Source organism: Aedes albopictus, chromosome 1, assembly GCF_035046485.1.
Source record: "Aedes albopictus strain Foshan chromosome 1, AalbF5, whole genome shotgun sequence".
In the NCBI taxonomy this organism is placed as follows: Eukaryota; Metazoa; Arthropoda; class Insecta; order Diptera; family Culicidae; genus Aedes; species Aedes albopictus.
The window spans coordinates 42,594,928-42,617,192 of NC_085136.1; the positions used below are offsets into that span (position 1 = coordinate 42,594,928).

General features: G+C 41.6%; 2 protein-coding genes across 6 annotated transcripts in view; both read left to right on the top strand.

Moving 5' to 3' along the window:
- LOC109402620 (protein toll) overlaps positions 1 to 22,265 on the top strand; it is a 393,806-nt gene that overhangs the window by 45,334 nt on the left and 326,207 nt on the right. The gene's annotated exons all lie outside the window — the stretch shown is intronic.
- On the top strand, positions 559 to 8,106 carry LOC109402649 (uncharacterized). Its single transcript, XM_062844410.1, has 5 exons — positions 559 to 1,254; positions 1,456 to 1,598; positions 7,229 to 7,634; positions 7,699 to 7,883; positions 7,943 to 8,106. Exons 1-5 carry the CDS (start codon positions 838 to 840, stop codon positions 7,992 to 7,994), a joined length of 1,203 nt encoding a protein of 400 aa, XP_062700394.1. The 5' UTR covers positions 559 to 837; the 3' UTR covers positions 7,995 to 8,106.

Sequence of the window (22,265 nt, forward strand, 5' to 3'; positions counted from 1 at the left end):
TCTTCAGCTAAGTCGCCCAACTGAAAAACTCAGCAGAAGACAGCTTCTTCAATGCATGCATGCTACATACACAGTACTCCACCACTTCCGCACTGTTTACCGAAGCAAAATTTGCACTTCACCTCGAATCGGCTCCGTTTAATAGGAAATTGATTTGCTGCTTAGTAATTAGCGTTCGCCCTACTGGCGACTGAACTGAGTCGCGCCGCGTCGTAGTCGTCCACGCAGCCCATTCCTCACACACCTCCTAAGAACTAAGCCACCATCGTCGCTGTCGTCACGTTCATGTTTATCTACTGGGTACTGGTTACCTACTCGTGCTGTACGCGTTTTTTTAGATGTCATAGGGCACTAAACAAAAAATCCAGCCCATTATGGGGTGCTATTGTAAGCTATTTGACCGTTGAAATGCGTATGTGTGAACAAACAAATTGTAGTTCTTGGTTCTTGTTTTTCTGCTGATCGATACCCATACAGTGTCGGACAATAAAAGAGGTACAAACGCTTTTTTACATATCAAATGTGAATCTTTAGATCGCATTAAGGTAAAAAGATTTCCAAAGATTACACATTTTTATCTGAAATCAACTTTGGTACATTTCCTCTGACCGCTACTGTACCTACAAGAGCGCGCGCGCACGTCATGGTAAACTTACTTGCGCCAATCAATTACATGAGAATCCACTGTGTGTCTCTCTATCTGATCCTCGAACGGACACGGTCAGTACGACGGGTTCAGCGGTTCAGATCGGTTCGCAAGTTGATTGTTCGGTCGTCGTCGTCGTCGATCGACCACAGTAGTTTTGTGCGGGTGGTGCCCCATAGACCTCCAGCGAAATGGCCGCCATCAGTAAGCACTGGAACGAGATCATCCACCCGGGGGTGACCTGCGCTACGCTGTCCCATCCGGGGAAAACGTGCGAGGATCACCTTCGGCACCAGATGCGTGCCACGATCGGGGGCAACCTGAAGTTCTTCGTGCCGATATCGATCGTGCGGTTGTTCATGCTGTGCTACACCCGAAAGACGCTGTCGGTGGAAGTGGTGCTGCAGGCGCTGTTCGAGCTGGTCAGCGAATCCTTCAACGGGTGGGCCGTATCCAATTGCTGGAGCGCGGGGTTCTGTGCCATGTACCGGTGGTTCGGGTGGATCAACAACTACTCGGTGTCGCTGCCGAGCCTGCCTGGCACCCTGTTGATGTTCCTGATGCCTGCTTACGTCAAGATGAGCCACTCGCGGGCCATCTTCAATGTGGTATGTGCCGTGTGTCTATGTTCTGTTGTTGGGTAAATAATTGTGGAGAATGGTGACGGTCGGAGGTGTGTGGTGTGTTGATGATGACGAAGATGACTTGCCAGCTCCACAACGCGCTGCCGCAAGCAAGAACCATTGGATTGGGCTTTAATCGTCAGCATGTTTTGGGATGATCGATTGATTGATGTGCGCTTTTGGAAGTTTTTAGAGTGTTGGATAAAATCGAGAGAACATCCACTGGTGGAGTATGCACGGGAGTCGAAGGTCATCGGGACGGTGTCGTTCATGGCCATCAGTGCTGTTATCGCGTACTACGCGCAGAGGACCAAGGCGATGGAGTTCTGGTGAGTGCAAGAACAGGTGATTTGGGATCTAAGAGAGGTAATTGGTAAATTTGAGAGAATCTGGTTTGTCTCAAACACAATAGTGATATAATAATTATTGATGATTCTTTGTCATGTGCCCTTGTTATGAAAACAATTCAAACTTCAAAATACCCAGATTTGTCCGAACCCAGATGCAATTTTCTTCTCAGTTTAGTGTTCTGCAATGAACATACTCGCCCATAAGCGGGCCCCACATGTTGATGCTCATACTTTATCAATATCGCTACTTTTTGTTGGAATATTCATTAAACCTTCAGCTCAACCGAAAGATCCAATAGGAAAATCATGAGTTTGACGAAAATTCCGACAAAAAGTACTGATTGCTCCAGTTCGTTTTTCGAGGATTCTTCAGAATTTCCCAAAGAAATTTCACCATTGATCCTTGAAGGTATTTCTGCAGGTATTCCCTGGGAGATTTTTTCGGGGATTTCTCCAATCCAATCAACAATCCAATGATTCCATCTGGAATTATTCGAAGTATTTCTGGAGGAATTTATTCCATCTAAATATTCCTTCGATAATTCATCCAGAAATTACTGCAGATTTTTTCCTGGGATTTTCTAAAAAAAATCCTCGTGGGATTGCTTCCGAGATTCCTCCTGAAGTTTTTTCAGGAAATCCTCCAGGTGTTCATCCTAAACTTCCTCCAGATATTTCTCCATGGATTTACTCGGGAAATTTCAACGGAATTCTTTCAGGAACAACTCAAGTGAATATTTTAAAAATTTCTCCAAGTATTCTTCCAGGAATTCTTCTTGGGATTCCTCCAGGAATTCCTCCTAGAATTATTTCATGAAGTCCATCAGGAATTGTTAACGGATTACCTTAGGAATTCCTCTCAATATTGCTTCCGGAAATTATCCTGGGATTTCTTCAGAAATTTCTTCAGGTAATTCTTCAGGAACTGCCACAGGGATTTCTCCAGGAGTACATGAACTCTACTTAGGATTCCTTCAGGATTTTTTAAAGAATTCCTTCTGCGATTTCTACAGTACTTCCTCCTGGGTTTTCATCAGTAAATCATCTTGAGATAGCTTCAGGAATTCCTCCTGCGATTCCTCCTAGGATTGCTCCAAGGGATTTCTCCAGGAATTCCTCCAGGGATTCCTCTAAACAATCCTCCAGGAATTCATCTAGAGATTCCTAAAAAGTTCCTCTAGAGATTCCTCAAGGAATTTTTGCAGGGATTCCTCCAAAAATTGCGTCAGGGATTCCCCTAGAAATTAATTTAGAGATTCCTCCAGCAATTCCTACAGACATGTCTCCAGGAATTTCTGCAGGGATTCCTCCAGGAATCGCTTTAGGGCCACCTACAAGAATTCCTCCAGGCATTTATCCAGGAATTCTTTCAGTCATTCCTCTAGGCACTCCTTCAGAGATTCCTCTAGTAGGAATTACTTTAGGGAATTCTATAGGGATTTTTCCAAGAATTTCTATAGAGATCTCACCAGGGGTTTCTGCTGATATATTTCCAGGAATCCCTCCAATAGTTTCTCCAGGGATTCCTCTAGCGATCTCTCCTAGTATTCCTCTAGAGATTCTTCTAGACGTCTTTTCAGGAATTCATCTAGGCATTTCTTTAGAAATTTCCCTTAGGAATTCCCCCCAGAAATGTATTAAGGAATAGGACAGATCGGTGAAGTACTAGATTTGTAGTAATGAGCTGAATTTTAGTATGGTGAGAAGGTAAATTCTCCGTTTCTGCAATGAAATGACATAAAAAGCGTGGGTATTATGATTCCTTGCCTACTTTAATGCTGTTTGAGCATAACTTTGTGCAACATTGTTATTATTTTCTTCATTTCTTGCAACATAGACAACATAGTTATTCAAAGTTTTGCTCAAACAGCATTAAAGTAGGCAAGGAATCATAATACCCACGCTTTTTGCACCACTTCATTGCAGAAACGGAGAATTTACCTTCTCACCATACTAAAATTCAGCTTATTTCTACACATCTAGTACTACACCGAACGTGCCCCATTGCTCCAGGGATTCCTCCAGGATTTCCTCCAGAGATTTCTCCAGTAATTCCTCCAGGCATGCTTCCAAGAAATTCCGCCAATGATTCTTCCATAAATTATTTCAGGGATTCCTCCAGAAATTTCTACTGTAATTCCTCCAGCATTTCCTCCAAGAAATTATCCAGGAATTCCTCAAAGAAAACCTCAATGGTTTATTTCAGAAATTTCTCCAGACATTCCTCCCAGAAATCCTCTAGAGATTCTTCCAGGAATTGTTCCAGGTATTTTTACAGAGATTCCTCCAAGAATTCTTCTCTAGGGATTTCTCCAGGGGTTCCTCGAGGAATTCCTCTAGGGATTTGTCCAGAATTTCTCCAGGAATTCCACCAGGAATAGTTTAGGGATTTCCCTCTCGGAATTTCACCAGGAATTCCTTTATGAAGTTCTCCTGGAATTACTCCAGGAACTTCGCCAGGAGTTTTTCCTGGAATTTCTCCGGGAATTTCTCCAGGGATTTCTCCTGGAATTCATCTAGTGATTACTTAAGAAATTTCTCAAGATCTCTTTAAACAATTATTTAGGGATCCGTTCAGAAATCCTTCTTTTATCTTTTTCTGGGCTACACTCAAACATAGATGCCTCCAGGAATACCTGATGACACTTTTGCATTACGTAAAGGATTTCTAGAGAAGTTTATTTAGCTATTGGTGTTCAAATTCCTCAAGATAATTTTAATATAATGAATACATACACCCGATTCTTTTTTGCACGGGTTTGGTTTTCGCAATAACTCAGTCAATTTTTAACCGATTTTCATGAAATTGTGTACACATATAGGCACGGTTAGTACTATCAATGTACAAAATTTCATGAAAATCGGTTAAAAAATGACTGAGTTATAGCAAAAACCAGACCCGTAAAAAAAAAAGAATCGACCACTGTCAGCGGCAATCGATCTACATAGATGGTGAAACAACCTGGGATTCTTTTGTTTATCGATGCGCCCAACAGATCAATTGTAGTCAATATAAACTGTGCGGAAGGATTAGTTTATAGAAGCACAGTCAGCTCCATTGTTAGCTCCTAGCGAGTAGGTGATGTCGTTATAAATTTGGCACGTAGTAGGTGCAATAAAAACCAGTTGGCGATAGCAATAGTTTCCAAGTCTGTTATCGTAGTTGCATAGCATATGGGAAAGACAGAATTGTAAGTACATTTTAGATTAATTCACTTAATGAAAATTAATTTCTGCAAATATATTTTAGCTTTAAAGCTGTTCAGTACAACAACTAAAAGACTGTTTTAATGCACTCCATCATCCATCAAACTACGCCAACACATAGAGAAACCAGAAATCACCCAAGAATACTTTCACCATTCTCTCCAAGAAATCCTTTAGAAGTTCATCAACGGATTTGTTCAGGAATCAATCCATGAATGCCTTAAAAAATAACCCCTGCAGCTCCTGCAAAAGAATTCCTTAAGAAATTCGTCCTTCCATTCTTGCAGAAATAGGTATATCCTGAGATTCTTTTTTTTTCTCCAAGAAATCCATCAAGAAGTTATCAGTGAATTTTTACAGGAGCTCGGCTAGAGATTCCTTAAGGAGTTTTTTCAGAGATGTTTAAATGGTGTCCCTTTAGAAAGTCCTTCAAGGATTTTTCCAAAAATTTGTCAATGGATTCCGTCAAAAATTTCCTCTGAAATGTCTTAAGGGTTTCCTCCAACGATAGTTTTAGGACTTATCCCAGGATTCCTTCCGGTATTTTATCAATAATTTCTTTTGAAATTTCTTCCAGAAGTTGCCTGAAAAATACAGGGATTCTTTCGAGAATCTGTCCAGCAGCTCTTTTGGGAGTTTATTAAGGGTTTCCCTCATCCATTCTTACAATAATTCATCCAGAGATGTTCAGACTTTTCTCCAGGGGATCCTTTAGGAATTCACCCAAGGAAATGCTTTTCCGAATTTTTCCAGAGATTCCTCCCGGAATTTGTTTTGGGAATGAAACAGGAATCACTCTAGGAATCCCTTCATAAGTGTCTCTATAGAATGAGTGTAATCAGTTTCGTACCTTTTAATTCCGCCCTATGTTGCTTATCCTTTGACAGATGCGCGTATATCGACTACCACTTGTAATCTTCCTCAGTGTCAGTTATCCACTCATAACTGGATAACTGACACTGAGGAAGATTACAAGTGGTAGTCGAAATACGCGTATCTGTCAAAGGATAAGCAACATAGGGCGGAATTAAAAGGTACGAAACTGATTACACTCATTCGAAGAGGGTATTCTGCTTAGAGAGTTCGAAAACTCGGTACAAGATCATGTCTCTATAGATTTATTTTTAAATATATTTCACCGGTACACCAAGGAATTCCTTCAGGTAACTTCGAGATTGTTTCCATTATTCGGAAGGCATCCGGAAATACCTACAGGAAATTCTTCAAGAGGTACCAATCACTAGGGGTAAAACTGAAATCACTAAGACTTCAATTCACTTTCCTGATAATGTTCAATACTGAGTGAGTCACTATTAAATTGTTTCTCTTACAACAATATGAACATTTGCAAGAACGGATATAAACCTACTTTATCTTGAATCTAATGTTGCAATCTCTGACAAGATCTCAAACTGACACGGGTCAGATAAGACTTCATTATCTGATCATAGTTCTAGCCCCAAGGTTAAAATCATAGGAAGACAAATGGGACCAATAAGCAGTGTAGACATGTCTAGTGACTACCGCTTCTGATTCGTATGCGGAATATCCTGGGTTCAATCCCTATCCCGTCCCTTTCCTCCTACTTTGTATCTTTCTATATACGGGTTGAAAACGCCGTTTCTCTTCCTTCCAACTTTCCGTTGGATACAAACGATATACATGGATCATCAAAGCTCACACATCTGCCTGCTAGTTCCCGGCAGATGACCCTGGTTCCTTGTGTGGGTGTAGCTGGTCTGGCGATACTAGGGTAGCATCTACGGGCGGTCAATCAAGCTCAAGCTCTTAAATCTTAAACCACAGCTGTAAAGGCGTGGGTCTGGGTATTCAGCATGTCCATGATGAGGGTGACGGGTTCAGTTCCCGATCGGTTCAGGAACTTTTCGTAAGTGCTTGCACCTGGCTCGGAAACCATGTGTCGTGGCATAAACTGATTACATGACGTATAGTAATTAGTTAACTAGATGCGATATAAAAACTGAACATGCCACAAAAATTTAGCTTATTGGAAACAGTGGCTTTAGTTTCCCAAACAGCCAAGAAGTGAAAGAGAAAATGAAATTAAAAGACGTTTTCAACCAGTTTTGCATCAAAATTTGCTCTTCAAAACGGCAATACACTGACGTTTGTTTTTTACGACAGTGATGGTCCCGCGTAAAAAAAAAACCGCGTAAAAAACCGTGTTACTTCAAAAACCGTCGTAAAAAAGTCATGGCAGATGTGGCCCTGATTATTTTACGCGTGTTTTAGAAATAACGCGGTTTCTTTAGAATGGACCGCGTAAACAAAACAGCGTAAAAAAAACTTCAGTTATTTGGGATTTTCATTCAAAGTATTTGTAGAATTGTTCCAAAATTTTTCAAAGACCAAAAATAAACTCAAATTCCGTTTACATCAAGGTTCTTCGCTCCGCTGAAGAAAAACCTCAACCCCCAGTCGGAACAGGACCGTAAGCCCTGCTATCACCGCCACACCTGCCAAAGCTACATCCTCGAGGGTATGCGAACCTGCTTCACGTTCGGTCTACTGCTGGAACTGATCCGGAAGCTGATCAATGTCGCCCCAAGACTTAGTAAGGAACCCGTGGATGCCATACTGGAAGCATTGGCACGAATCCGGTTGAGGTTCGTCGCTTTCCTCACGCTGTACAATGGACTGTTTCGGTTGACGACGTGTGCACTGGCTCGCCATAGGGGAGAAGTGGTCCAGAGCGATAGCACTGTGGCAGGTTGCGTGAGCGGGCTTAGTTATGCGCTGTCGCCAAACTACAACATATTCAATCTGGGCGTGGCGGCTGTCATACAGGTTGGTAGAATTTCAGTAACGGAATTAAGAGGCGGGATCTGATTTTGCAATGATTATGTTTTAGAATGCTTGGAACTACCTCGTCGAAAAGTACGCCAAAGTGAATTGGCTGCAGCAGTTCAACAAACTTTCCTTCAGTTCGGTCGTGTGGGTGTTCCTGATGAACTACAACATGTACGCCCGGGCCTACTATCCCTACGCCATGTCGAAGTTTGCGATGAAATTCACCGATATCTGTTCCGGTTCACAGTGAGTATCCTAGAAATGTGGGATAAATTACACTGTTCTCAATCATCTCTTCTTTTCAGAGCACAAATCGCTGCCGAATGTCTGGGGAAGGTGGCTATGGGGTTCAGCTGAGTGGCAGAGATGTTTGTTTCCTGGTTATTTCTCAATTTTGTTAACTATTTGTGGTTGTGATAGTTCGTATGTGGGCATATTATGAAGTAATAAACTAAAAGCTGAAATACTACTCGTGCTCTTTTTCTCTAAATGTAGATTTCCTAGATAAATATTATTTCCCCAATGCTTTTTGATTTTTTTAAGGTTTTGACGTTTCTTTCCTTTTTTTTTGACGACACGGCAGCAATGCTGCCAGGATGTTCTCTCGACGGCCACTTAATCGCTGTAAGGGTCGATTTCGACTGCAGGGAACCGGTCCTACGTAGACGATACCGAGCCCTTGAAGCACCTCTTGTATGGCTTCAGCACTAGCTATTCTCCAAATCCACGCGCCACCTCCTCTGTAGCTCCAAAACGATGTGGGTGATCATGACGCGGAAAAAGCCTCTCGATGATCCCCTCCAACATCTCTGGAGATTGCTCTTACACCTTGCCATTACACCTCTCTTCTTGGCCATCAAGATCCCATAGACATTACCCCACGGATTCGCATTGGCACTCTGACAGAGACCCTCGAAGCAGGCCCTTTTGCTGGCCTTTACCTTGGTCTTCAGCACGGCTTTTGCAGCGGCGAACACTATCCGTCGCTCTTCCTCAGACGCAGTTCCACAATCGCTTGAGTCCACCAGTAAGCCGGTTGTCTCCCATTTCTAGGATGGACTCGCCTAGGCATGGTCGCATCGCACGCACGCGAGAGCTCCGCTACCAGCTCGTCGCCGTCTAAACCAAGAAGCTTTCATTCACGGCGGAGCACCTCCCTAAATATCCCTTCGTCGAAGTATGATGTCTTCCACCTTCGAGGGCTTCGTCTTGGCCTAGCCGCTTCTACCTGCTGTTGTTGTAATCGATACTGTAGCGAACCTGACGATCGTTGTGAGCATCGTCTAGTCTCCAGTTCGAAATACTTGTTAGGCCAGGACTACAAAAAGGTACGTCAATAATCGACTCCACACCGTTCTGACTAAAGGTACTTTTGGTACCGACATTCGCCAGGTCGACGTCTAGGATGGTCAGTGTCTCTGGTATGATCTGACACATCTGGTTCGTAAAATGGCTTCCCCATTCCACGGCTCAGGTATTGAAGTCACTCGCTATTACCACCGGCCTTCGCCCTGTCAGCTCGATCGACCACCGCATAACACCGGAGGCGCATAACAGCTACAGAAGAAGACCCCGTTTACTTTGGTGACCACGGAGCCCTCATAGGTAGTAAACACCAACTCTAGGACGTGATATTTACCCGTCGTCCATATCGCCGTCATTTTTCTGGACCCATTCGAGACCTAATTGCCATTGCCGACAAATACTCGGTATGAGTCCGCTTTGTTGATGATATATGTTCCTCACTCAGAAACCGGCTGACAAAGCAGTTGCTAAGCTGCGGTTCAGCTTGTTGAGTGGTTCAGGTTCAGCTGCGTTACCTGTACTATGATTTGTTCACTGCGACTTTCTTGAAGGCCGGCCACCTTGGACCACCCGTTGGGTGCCTGTTGTTCACGGATTTCCCGGAACAAATCAGATAAATGGGGAATGCTTGCAGCCTTGTGCCTTATGACCTATCGTCTGCACTGTTTGTTCCTGTCAGGGCCTTTGCAGTTCCATGACCCATGTTCTGGTTCCAGACACCTGAAGCAAACCTCTGTTGGCTCATGAAACCAGCACACCTTGATCTTCGCTATTTCAACGCACTTATTTACGTCCGCCACGGGTAACTGTACAAAGGCCATCTGTCTCTCTGCCAGGCCCTTCCGTAGCCGAACGACTGCGGTGGCCACCTGCACCTCGCACTGTTGCCGGAGTGGTGTGACGAGCTCTTCTGCTTCAGTTGTCTAAGCTCTTCACCTTCAGAGTCGGCTCTGCTGTAAGAGTTCTCACCTCGACCCCTTCGCCAAGGACCTCTTCAGCCAGACTTTTGTAGGCAGCGCCCTTTCGTTCCTTATCACGAGCTTGGTATCGCTTCGCATCGTCCTCAAGACGTCCACCACCAGTTGGATCACCCTACTCTGTGGTTGCTGAGGGCCTGACAACGGTCGCAACCCCCTGTTCTCTTCCATCCGGGACGGGCCAGCCTTTTCAGGCCCACCCTTCCCAGCTTTCCGGGACACCTTACTTGCCGGGTCCGACTTGCCGGTATTACTGCCGACCTTCGGGGTTAGTATCCACTTAGCCTTGCGGGTCTCGCCAAACAGCTCCTCACTTAACGGTTGCCTCACCCAGTCGCATCCGTCACACCTTTTGGGCTTTCTGCGAAAGCGAAGGCCTCGCAAGGTCTGGGTAGACTCCATAACCTTTGCTTTCGCCGGCCCAGTCGGTGCAACAGTTTCCACGAGTCTCTCGTGATCTTGCTTGGCATCGTCCATCGACTTACGAAGTCGCAACAGGGCCGATTTAAGGGTATTGCTTATGTTGGACTTCAAGGACGCAAAGTCGATGATCTTGCCAAGCAGCTGCTCAGCCACCTCTATTGCAGACATCCCATCACTTTTTTGGACGATGGCCCTCATCAACCACGCTCCATCCTGTATCTCTCGGCTTGCCGGGAAATGAATCGGAGCTCCTACGCTGGAGCTGCGTGTGCAACTTCCTGCTCCTGACTTCTCACTTCTCCTTAACGTGCAACCTAGTCAACCCACTTCTTGCGAAGGGGTGTTAGCTTCGCCGTTACCGGCACCGCTCGATTTCTTAGTCTTTATTGAGTCACGAGTAGCACGGGAAAAGAGAACTACCAAGCCAGAGCCCGGCATTAACGCGGTAATGGGGACGAAATACTGTGGGGAGGGGGGTGCCCAGGTACCCCACAGGCTCCGTTAACGATCAAGCATATTTTCACCCCTTCGATCACTTATTCCTCGGCACGGGTCGCTTGACACCTTGATATGATGTAAGTAGTCATATTCTTAGCCGGCGACTACGCAGCTGATTCGCAAGCGAGGGGGGCTCGTTTGACTCCGGGACTGTAATCACTGCTGCCCCTGTGGCGTCGGTCTACTGGGTTAGAATCGGGTGGAAAGGAGTCCCCAGAACCATTGTTACAACTTTTTTTTTAGGAGTTTCTTTCTAAAGGCGGATAAATTGATAAGATTCTGTTTTACAGTGTATTTTTCCTTCCTGCTCATCTTTACACTTCCTCACTCCTTTCTATGCTCGTTTTCTCTTAATCACACTTTTCCCTTCCGTCATCTCTCACACCTATCCACATCCTGCTTTCTTTTCTACGCCTCTTTCCGTCATTTACTGCTTACCGATCGGAATCAACTGGTCTGGAACGTGCGCTAGCTGCTGACGCCGACGCTCACCTCGGGCGGCGTGATTCTGCACCATCGCTGCAGATAATCCGCAGGGCAATCCTCCTCGAACGATGCGTTGCAGCATCCGGTAGGCTTCCGCTGGCAAGGTCCACCAACTAATCTTCGTTCGATCACGGATTGGCCTCCCGACGAACCGGATAATTGAATCCGGGATGCGTCCACTACCGGAAGGAAACGTCCTCGTCAAGCGCACAATAGGCGGATCTCGCACTAAAACCTTCATCGCGGATGCGTCGCGACCGATCTCCTAAACGAACACCCGGCCCGTAACCGTGACACTTTTTTCCAGTTTAGCTAATCACGTCCGCACGGCTTGAAGGTGGACCGAAGAAGAAGGATGGCTTCCTTCGCTTCTTCTTCTTACTTCTGATTCGGTGGTGCTTTTCTTTTGTACACATACCTCCTAATGGACCGGCATCGCAGGCCATATGTCCAACCTGTCACTATTTATACTCCGTGGAGTTTACAAAGTTTTTTCTTCTTTATCGACTCTGTTTTCAATTTTTGGTACAGTGAATTCTTGCTAGTCCGTAGACTTTTTTACAGTTCTGTTTTATCGTCCGAAGACTGTATCATTCTTTTATAGTCCGTAGACTTGCCCACTCACCCCTGGAGGGGGTGGGAATTGAACCCATGACCTTCTGATTGATACCCAGACAACCAGTCATCGTATAAGATATTGCATAAGATGATAAAGTGGAGGCCATATGCGTGCATGCCTCCATTTAGGCGCATGTAGAATGTACGCATATCGTCTCCACTTTAACATCTTATACAACATCTTATACGATGACTGGTTGACTGGGTAGTCAGAAGCCTAACCACTACGCAAGATCCCCCCCCCCATTTTCTTCGCTTCAAGTTCGTATTCCTCCCGTTTTTTTCCCTTTGGTTCGTCTTGTTTATGAATGACCGCGAATGACGTGGCATTGATCCATGACAGTTGTTCTCTTTTTGTCGATAAAATCGATTACCGGTGAGAGGAGTACGTTCGCCGATGAAGTCAACGCGTCTGCTAGCTCATTCCGAATCGGTTATGCACTGAGCGAAACTTACTTAAAAATAGTGACATCTGTTTTAACAAAGTTTTTCGACTGATGATTACTTCTCAACGCTAGGCACATTTCTTTTATTTGAACGAAAGATCATGACTAACATCAAAACCTAACATAAACGTAACACCATGTATCCATCGTTTGTCAGCCGAAGGTTTGCAGACTTCGTTCACTGCGGATAGTTCCAAAGAAGAAGAAAGATCTGACGATGCCAACAGTTTATAGGAGTTTATCCATGAAATAGTGGCAACAACAGCGCAAGAAGTGATAGGAACCGCCCAACGACGGCCAACGCAATAAGGGAGCGTCCATAAATGACGTAACATTCTTGGCCGATTGTTTACTACAGTTTGGGAAGATCAGAAGAGAAACAAATCCATCGCAGCAAGAAACGGTAGCACGAAGCGAGTGTGACTGGTAGAGCGCAGGAATGTATGAACAGGAACGATATGCGGAAGATTTATGCAGCTCTCAAAGGCGCATGGCACAAGACTGCGCCAGGATTCACCATGAGAAAGAAAATTTTGCTGACGGACAAAACAGGCAACCAGGTGTAAGGAGCACATCGAAGATTTGTTCAACCCTTTGGAGCCGGAGGGGTCATACATGACCCCAACATAGAAATGGCTGTGTATGAATTTACACACTCATTAATGCAGAATACTATCTTCGGCAAAGTTGTTGCAAATTGAGTCCTCTATTAAGAAAAAATGGGAATAATTGTAATTGAGACTGACATCTGAGAACCTTCTGAACACCATGAAGTTTGAAGAAACGAAATATTTGACATACCAGTTGTTCCAAAAATTTAATTTGTGTATGGGTTACGTTCAAATGTATTCATTTAATCTTCGTCAAGAACATCAAAGGGTGTTTTATATTCTAGGTGTTCTAGGTGTTCCAAACCGTCCTGTAGCGAAGTCCTTCAAATCTACAAGAGCAATTTTATGTGTTTTCGCCATAAATAATAGCATTGCATAATTTACTGGGATCCGTGAAGCTCCTGAAATCTACAATGTTATTCATAGACACTATAGGAATATTCCAGGGCAGCCAAACTATCTTGGAGTTCAGAACTTCAGGACTACTCCCATAACTGTAGCCATATCTGCTATTCTGAGTAACGTTGCATAATCAACCGCGGCTACTGGACCAACCTAAAGTCTACTGGAAATTATTATAAACCTTTGCTTCCGCTTTAAACAATAGCATTGCATAATCTGCTGGGATCCGTGAAGCTCTTGAAATCTCAAATGACATTTATAGACACTATAGGTATATTCAGGCCCGTATTAAGGATCGTGGGGGCCCGGGGCCCGAGCGAATGTGGAACCCCCTTGGAGGTACAAATGTGACGAGCAAAAAACTGTGTAGCAACCAAGAATGGTTTTTGTGTGGAACCCTACAACCAACCTGAAGTCTACTGTATATTATGATGAACCTTTGGGACATTAAGGGTCATCCAAACTATCCTAAAGCTTAGCTTTTGACAGTAACAGTCAGAGATGCCAGACATACAGATTTTTCTGTATTATACAGATTTTTGACCTTCCATACAGACAATATACAGAGTAGAGAAAAATACAGATTTTTGAAATGTGATACAGATTTCTACAGAAAACATAAAATTTGAAGTAATTTTCATTGAATTCAATGAAAACTTTATAAATTGCTGCTTAAACTTTGAAGAATTTATGGAAATTTGTACATATTTACACATGTTTTAGAAAAATAAATACCAGTAAAAATTTAAAATCGTCAAGTATTAAATTTTTGTTAGTTTTTATTCAAACCTAGGACTCCCGGTGTCTGCTATATCCTCAAACACGGCGATACAGAAAAATCTGTATTGATACAGATTTTTGATGAAAATAATCTGGCATCTCTGGTAACAGTAGTTATACTCATAATGAACTGTAACATTACACATCCACTGCCGTTCTACGCATAGCTGTCCCATGTTGAAAAACTTGAAACCGAGAAAATCGCGATTGAAGTTTCAAACAGGTTTTTCATGTTTCTTGGCCAAATGGTGCAAGAAATCGGATTTAAGTTTTCATAGTATCGTTAGAAATCGCTTATATTTTCATGCCTGAAGTATTTCCAATCAAATATTTTTATAAATATAGTTTTTTTAGCAAAAAAAGTGATTAGTGGGACTTTTATGCCTAGAAATGTGGTCCTGTTGGCAAAATCTCTACGCATATCAGTCCCACGATAATTAGTCGTCTCTTTTCACGCTCGATGTGGTCTGTTCTGTACGTTTTTGTTATATATTTTTTTAAAATAAACAATGTTAGCTTCTCTTATAACATTATTAGTCTCTCATGCATAAGGCTCAAGTGTCTCGAGGCAAAACGAAGCCGGAAGACAACATAAGAGTGGCTTCACATTTTAACATTTTCTCAATAATCGGGTAAGTAGGAACTAGGTGAGTGAGTTGGTGAATAAGTAGTTGATTAGTGAATTGATGAGAGGATGAATGTGAGGTGCTCCAAGATTAAGTGAGTTGGTGAGTGAGTCAGTTACGAATTAGGAAAGTTACAGCTTATAGGGAGTTGCCCCGTTAATTTTAATGTGTTGGTTAAGAGAATTGTTAAATTGGTGAGTGTGTGTGGGATAGTAAGTAAATGAGTTAGTGAGTCAGTGAGTAACCTAAGTGAGTAAATGAGTTTGTTGGTTTATGAGTATGTGAGATCTGTTCCGAAGGAGTGACTGCATAAGTAAGTGAATTAGTGAGTTAGTAAGTGAGTTATAAAGTATGGGTTTCGTGGCCGTGCGGTTAGCAGCGCCAGCCATTTAATCGTATTGATATCCACGTAGTGTGACTTAGATTCTCACTCCAGTCTGAGGAAACTTTCCATTAAACGAAGAATTCTTCATTGGGCCACTGGGTGCGGTACACTCAAATCTCCGTTAAAGAAATAAGTCGGGGATATTTAAATGTATTCATTACGTAAATGGATTCATTTTTTTACTTAAATAGCTCTTCCATCGCAGTTTGCGTCGAAATATATACAGTATTATCGAAATAAGCGATTAGAACGTTAGGCCAAAAATGTTATTAGTAGGTCGGAAAGGTCATTGGTCCGAAAATGTTGTTAGGTCGAAAAGGTGGCCAGGCCTATCGTTTGGTCGGAAAAACGTCGTGTGACCGCAAAATATTGTTACATAAAAGTATTTATATGGCCGAATAAGTCATTAGGCCAAAAACGTCATTAAACCGGATTGGTCATTAGGCCGAAAAGGTCATGAAGTCGAAAAGGTCTTAAGGCCAAAACTGTCTTTTGGCCGAAAGGGTTTTAGGCTGAAAAGGTCTTTAGGCTGAAAAGGTCTTTAGGCCGAAAAGGTATTTAGGCCGAAAAGGTCTTTAGGCCGAAAAGGTCTTTAGGCCGAAAAGGTCTTTAGGCCGAAAAGGTCTTTAGGCCGAAAAGGTCTTTAGGCCGAAAAGGTCTTTAGGCCGAAAAGGTCTTTAGGCCGAAAAGGTCTTTAGGCCGAAAAGGTCTTTAGGCCGAAAAGTTCTTTAGGCCGAAAAGGTCTTTAGGCCGAAAAGGTCTTTAGGCCGAAAAGGTCTTTAGGCCTAAATGGTATTTTGGTTAGGTCTTGGTGAAATGACTTTGTTCCATACATGAATTATTACCTAACGTCCTTTTCAGCCTAATTACCTATTCGGCCTAATGAATTTTTCGGCCTTACGACCTTTTCGGCCTTACGACCTTTTCGGCCTAATGGCCTATTTTGCCTAATGACCAACAAGTATACAACTGATTAAGCTTTTGTATTAATTTTAAATGACAAGAAATATGCACATATCATTGAAAAAAAAATATGTTTAGAAATACAACAGCTTAAGTTTTCAAAACATTCTGCACCATGCCTTCCTCTGCTTGTATGGATCATATGAATAGGAACCCCAGCAAGGATTGTGAGTGATTTGTTATTAGATACTTCATACTTCATGTATCTTTATTTGAATATGAAGGGTCAAAATGCCGTTAATAATGGTACGGTTCTATCATGGGTTCTATATTCATCCTATTCGAAAACAAGCGGTTACGGTACTATGTTCACTTTTAATACAAATACAACAATAAGAATATAATGCTTTTGGGCTTCATCATTTCTTTTACATATACACAGAAAGCCGCTTATCTACGACACAACTTACTAACAACAGTTTACTCAAGCATTCACTTACTCATCAAGTCTCTGAGCGTCTAGGTCACTTGTTTATCAAGTTACTCAATAACTCATTAACACATTCATTCAAAACAGTCACTCACTTACCCATCAACCCATTAATAAACCAACTCACTTATCAAACCACTCGCTTATCATCTTACTCATTTACTCATCTACCCACACACTTACAAAACCTCGCTCACCAAGTCACTCACTCACTCTTCAATTCACTTACTCGGTTGATCTCTCATCAATTGATATATTGATTGCTTGTTCAGATCGTCTTCGATTTGGGTTTAACCCAAAAGTGGTCTTTTTATTTTCTGAATAGGCGATAACTAAGCCACTCACTTACCGACACACTAATTTAATCAAATTATTGGGATAACATATTGAAATAAAAAGGTGAAACACGTCAACTCACTTACTAACAATATTTTAAGCTTGCTTAAATTCTGAAAATTTTCACATATACCAGTCATTCAATTCAGCAACCATTATATTGGATCGGCTTCGTCATGCTTCACGACATTTGAGCTTCTTAATTAAGTTAAAATGTTTATGTTTGGTTTATTAGCTCAACCTGCATTGCAGCAATATTTGAATTTAGATTGAAACTGCAAGTTGCGATGTAATAACAGTTTTTGTTTAACTGGAAAACAAGTTTCGTTCCAGCTGGAGCGTAATGCCAACATAAAAGAAGAGTTTACACCATGCAATATTGAAATAGCCATGCTATTAGTTGAAGTAAGTTACTAAAAATGCTTAAAATATCGGTTTTACGTAGAAACTTTATAGTGGGACTGTTATGCGTAGAATTTCAGTTGTGGGACAGACATGCGTAGAAATTCAACAGTGGGACAATTTGACTTGACTTGCTTTTCATTGAGTCTTCGAACAAAGTATGTTATTTTTTGATGTTATATGAAAATATATGTATAAATAGAGCGCCTGGTGCAAAAAAGTCAAAATCGTCAAAAAGTAACATGGGACAACTATGCTTAGAACGGCAGTCCAACTGCAATCTGTAATCCCCTTAGCATTTCATGAGTCATTCCAAGATAGTTATGAGATATTCCAAACCAACCAAACTACTTTGGAGACCATAGGTTCAGGTCTACACTTGTGATAATAGCTTTTGCCACTACGTTAAGACAGTGTTTATGATTCTGAGTATCTCGAAGCTATGTCGTAGTCTCTGATTCTATTCTGATAACTCCAATTAGTATAATAGATCATACAACACAACTCTATATAGTCAAGAAAGAATTGCTGTAGATACTAGATTTTAAACATCATAATAGTTTGGGTGACCCCAACGGATCTGATGATGTCCATTGAACATTCAGAAGATTTACTGGGCATGATAGATTACATATAGCATCTTTGTGTAATGAAAAAGTAACCGTTACACCCGTAGACTTTAGGATCTAAACTCAAGAACAATTAGGATGACCTAGGATATCCCAACGGATTTTATACTGTCTTTTAAACTTTCAGAAGACTTACTGGACATGATAGAATACAAGTCGTAGCTTTGTATAATGAAATAAGTTACTGTTACACTTGTAGGCTTTAGGATCTAAACTCAAGAACAATTTGGATTACCTAGGATATCCCGAGTGATCTGATACTATCTATTGGACATAATACAATACAAATCGTAGCTTTTTGTTATGCTAAGGTTCATTTCTTTAAACTGTATTGTCAGGACGTTTGCTGAATCATCAACGAACAAACGGTAAGTCTGCAAGTAATACTCCCGAAATTTATCTAGGACCATAGGCTCAACATTCGATTCACCATTAATCGGTTCTCACAAAAACCAACCTGGTATTCGCAGACGAAGGACTCGGGCCTGCGAGAGGTATCAATCTATTAACCCGAAAATACCCGGGACGATCTACTTTTGGTAGAAATGCAATAGGGTAAATGTACCAATAATGGTGCTATTAGTAGCTCCTTGTAGTAAAATAATTGAATAAAATTGATAATACCACAAATTAAAAAGTCTGAAAACGTTAATCGGTAGTTTTTTACTTCAATTTGCTAGGAAAAATGTAAAAACCATTGTTTATTTCAGTTTTTGCTAGTAAATCACTTGCACCAACTATAGGTACACGGTTCCTATTATGGAGGTAAAATTTAACATTGATTCCTATAGTGGCGCACCCCGTTGAATTCTTATGGGACCCACCACTATAGGAACACTATCACCACTATAGGTGCAAAGGAGCAAAAAAATTAAGGAAAATAATTGTTTAAAATAGGTTTTTCGGCAAATCCTGAATACAAAATTGAATTATTATTATGAATTAGTTATGATGCATCTATTAAAAATGTCATTTGCAAGCCTTTTGGTCGAAATAGTGCTAAATTGCCACTACCACCACTATTGGTACTACCTCCACTAAGGGAGCTTTCACCCTATCTTCTTTGTTTTAAAACATTTTACCCTAGAGTCTTTTTTATAGTCAAAGGGAATAGTTGTACTAAGAATTGCATGGTACCTCCCCCCATTGTACCATCCCCCTTTTGCGGGGAGCCGTTATCATTACCCGTCATAGTCTGTTGAAGTTGTCATCCCAGAGCTATTCTATGGCCTCCAAAGTACTCCGTAGTTTGTATCATAAATCCAACATTATAAACCAAATTTCATACCCAACGAATGATCACAGACCATAGTCAACGGTACCTACTCAGAAAGCCTCAAAGCACCCGCAGAAAATTTATGGCACATGAACTGGGTGATCTAGATCATCCAAACTACTCTGGAATTCATTTTCTTAAGATCTACAACATCTACCATCATTTGTGTACGTTGCTGTCTATTAGACCTCGCAACGCTACGAGCAACTCGATATTATGGTAGTTGGACATTCCAAGAAATACAAATGGCCTCCAATATATTTTGAAGTTTGGGTTACAATATCTACTTACTGGATCATGCTTTAATTGTAAAAAATATTCGTGGAATGTAGTGTATACTGCTGATGGAGCCTCAGTACACAACTATAATGCTTTTGGTACGTTCATGGGATATTCCAGGTTTTCCAAACTGTTCTGGAATTAGGGCCATCAAGGTCTACAGGTTCTACTCATGTTTCTCTCCACTCTATCGGCATAATTCTTTCACGATTGTGTCTGTTGCACCTCATAACATTACGAATATCTCTATATGTGGCTATTTTGGTGTTCACTGGCATATAAATGGACCCCAATGTATTTTGAAATATGGGTCGCCATATCTGTAAATTTTTGGATATTTTTATTGTAGCGAATGCACGCAAAATATAATATACGCTACTCTAAGAGCCTCTGCGTGTAAATCTGGTAACTTATCAACATTCATTTGGGGATCTATGTCATCCAAATTATTCTGGATTTAGGACCTTCAAGCTCTACTCTTGTATCTCTGTACTTTATCGATGAAAACCGTTTACGATTATTTCTGTTGTATATCATAATATTACGAGAATCTCTTTGTGTTGTTATTTAAGCATTCATTAGCTTACAAATGATGTTTATAGTATTTTTAAGAATGGATCAAAGAATCTCTAATCACAGTAATTTCTTTTAAAGTACCCCAAGAATTCATCCAGCATTTGTGGTAGAGTGCCCCCAAGATTTTCCTGGGAATTTCTCCATTATTGCCAGATCTCACTGCATAAATACTCTGGAAATTCCCTCCAAGACTTCTACTCCAGGAGCTCACCAAGAAGTTCTTTAGCAATGATGCATGCTTCTCTTCAGGACTTCCCTGGGATTTTTCCAGGATTTTCCCGAATATTACTAAAGGGCTTACTCGGGCACATTCCATGAGTTCTAAAATCACTGGGAATTCCTCCAGAAGTTTCTCAGGAATTCCTCCAAAAGTTTCTCGGAAACTACTTAAGAATCCCTTCAGGAGTTCTTCGATAGTTCATCGTGATGTTCTTTGAAAATACCTCTACGAGTTCCTGAGGAATTCCTCCACGACTTTCCGTGAGATCCTTCACGAGTTTCCTGGGATTTTTTTTCGGAAATTTCTTCATGAGCTCTGAAATTACTCCAGGAAACTTTAAAAAAATCCAGGGAATTCTAGATGGGATTCTTGGAGGAATTTTTGGCGGATGTCTTTCTGGAGGAATTCTTGGAGGACTTCCTAAAGCAATTCTCGGAGCAATTCCCGCGAGGAGTCCTGTAGGCATATCTGGAGGACTCTCTGAAGGATTTTCTGGAAGAATTCCTGAAGATGTTTACCGTTTCCCTGGAGGTATTCTTAGAAGAATTTATAAAGGAATCCTTGGCCAAATTCCTGGAGGGATTCTTCCTGGGATTTTCTGGAGAATTTTATTGAAAAAAAAAATCCGAAAAATCCCCGGAGGAATTCTTGGAGTAATCCCGAGATAAATTCTTGGAGTAATTTCTGGACATATTCTTGAGAATTTCCTAGATTAATTTATGAAGGAATTCCTAGAGAAACTTTTATTGAATTCCAGGAGTGGAGCGGACCTGGTGTGATGGTTAGAACACTTGACTATCACTCCGAGGACCTGGGATCGAATCCCACTCTCGACAAACTCACAAAATGTGAGTTCTTCCTTCGGAAGGGAAGTAAAGCGTGGGTCCCGAGATGAACTAGCCACTGGCTGAAAATCTCATTAATACAGTAAAGAAGAAGACAATTCCAGGAGGATTTTTTAGAGTAATGCCAGGAATAAGTTCTGGATGATTTCCCGGTTGATCCTGGAGGATTTTTTAGAGATACTCCTGGAGAAATTCCTGAAGGGGATCATGGAGAAAATTCTTGGCGGAAGTTTGGAAGGAGTTCCTGGAGAAATTCCTGTAGGAAATCTTGGAAGGATTCTTGGAGAAACAATTACCTGAAGTTTTTGAGAAATTCCTGCAGATTTTTTGTGGGGATATCTGGAGGAATGCTTAGAGCTATTTCTGGAGAAACACCAATAATAATTACTGGAGGAATTGCTAGAGAAATTTTTGGAGGATTTTGTGTAGAAATTTCTTGAGAAAATTCTGAAAAAAAAAAACCTTGTCAAAACTATTGATGATTAACAAAACGATGAAATTTGAGCAAAAACATGTGAAATTTATGAAAAATACAAAAAAGCCACGTATTTTCGGCTCCCCGCAAAAGGGGGAAGGGTACAAGGGGGGGGGGAGGACCATGCATTTCGTAACACAACTATTCCCCTTGACTATAAAAAAGACTCTAGGGTAAAATGTTTTAAAACAAAGAAAATATTTCATTTCCACCAAAAGTAGATCGTCCCGGGTGTTTACGGGTTAAACAGGACATGTGTCAATATTGTGTACGCAGAATTCCAAAGGGTTATCCTTCTGTAGCAAATAAGGCTATCCAACAAGCTACTGGACAATTCTTTGTCCTACCATATATTCATAAGAATATGGAGGATTGATTGGTGTAACTGCTCGTCCTTCCTAGCAGTATTACTCTTTTTAGCTACCAAGAATATGTTCATAAACCACGTAGATTTTAAGAGTGGAGAGTGTTCTGAGCAAAGTTTACAAATTTAGAAAATTTTGTGTGGACAAAAATTGCTCCTTCATTGCTACAATTAAGCTGTCAACTTCAAATGGCATACATTAAGGCGCCAATTCCAACTCAATTCCATGCTTGTTCTAAACTCCCTCCTCAATTCCGAAAATTCTTCCTCCAGTTG

What these genes read in the sequence shown, in the direction of transcription:
- LOC109402649 (XM_062844410.1), top strand. Translation starts at nt 838, where the DNA reads ATGGCCGCCATCAGTAAGCACTGGAACGAGATCATCCACCCGGGGGTG. An exon ending in ACCAAGGCGATGGAGTTCTG is followed by an intron (nt 1,599 to 7,228) that starts GTGAGTGCAAGA and finishes GTTTACATCAAG; the next exon opens with GTTCTTCGCTCCGCTGAAGA. An exon ending in GATATCTGTTCCGGTTCACA is followed by an intron (nt 7,884 to 7,942) that starts GTGAGTATCCTA and finishes TCTTCTTTTCAG; the next exon opens with AGCACAAATCGCTGCCGAAT.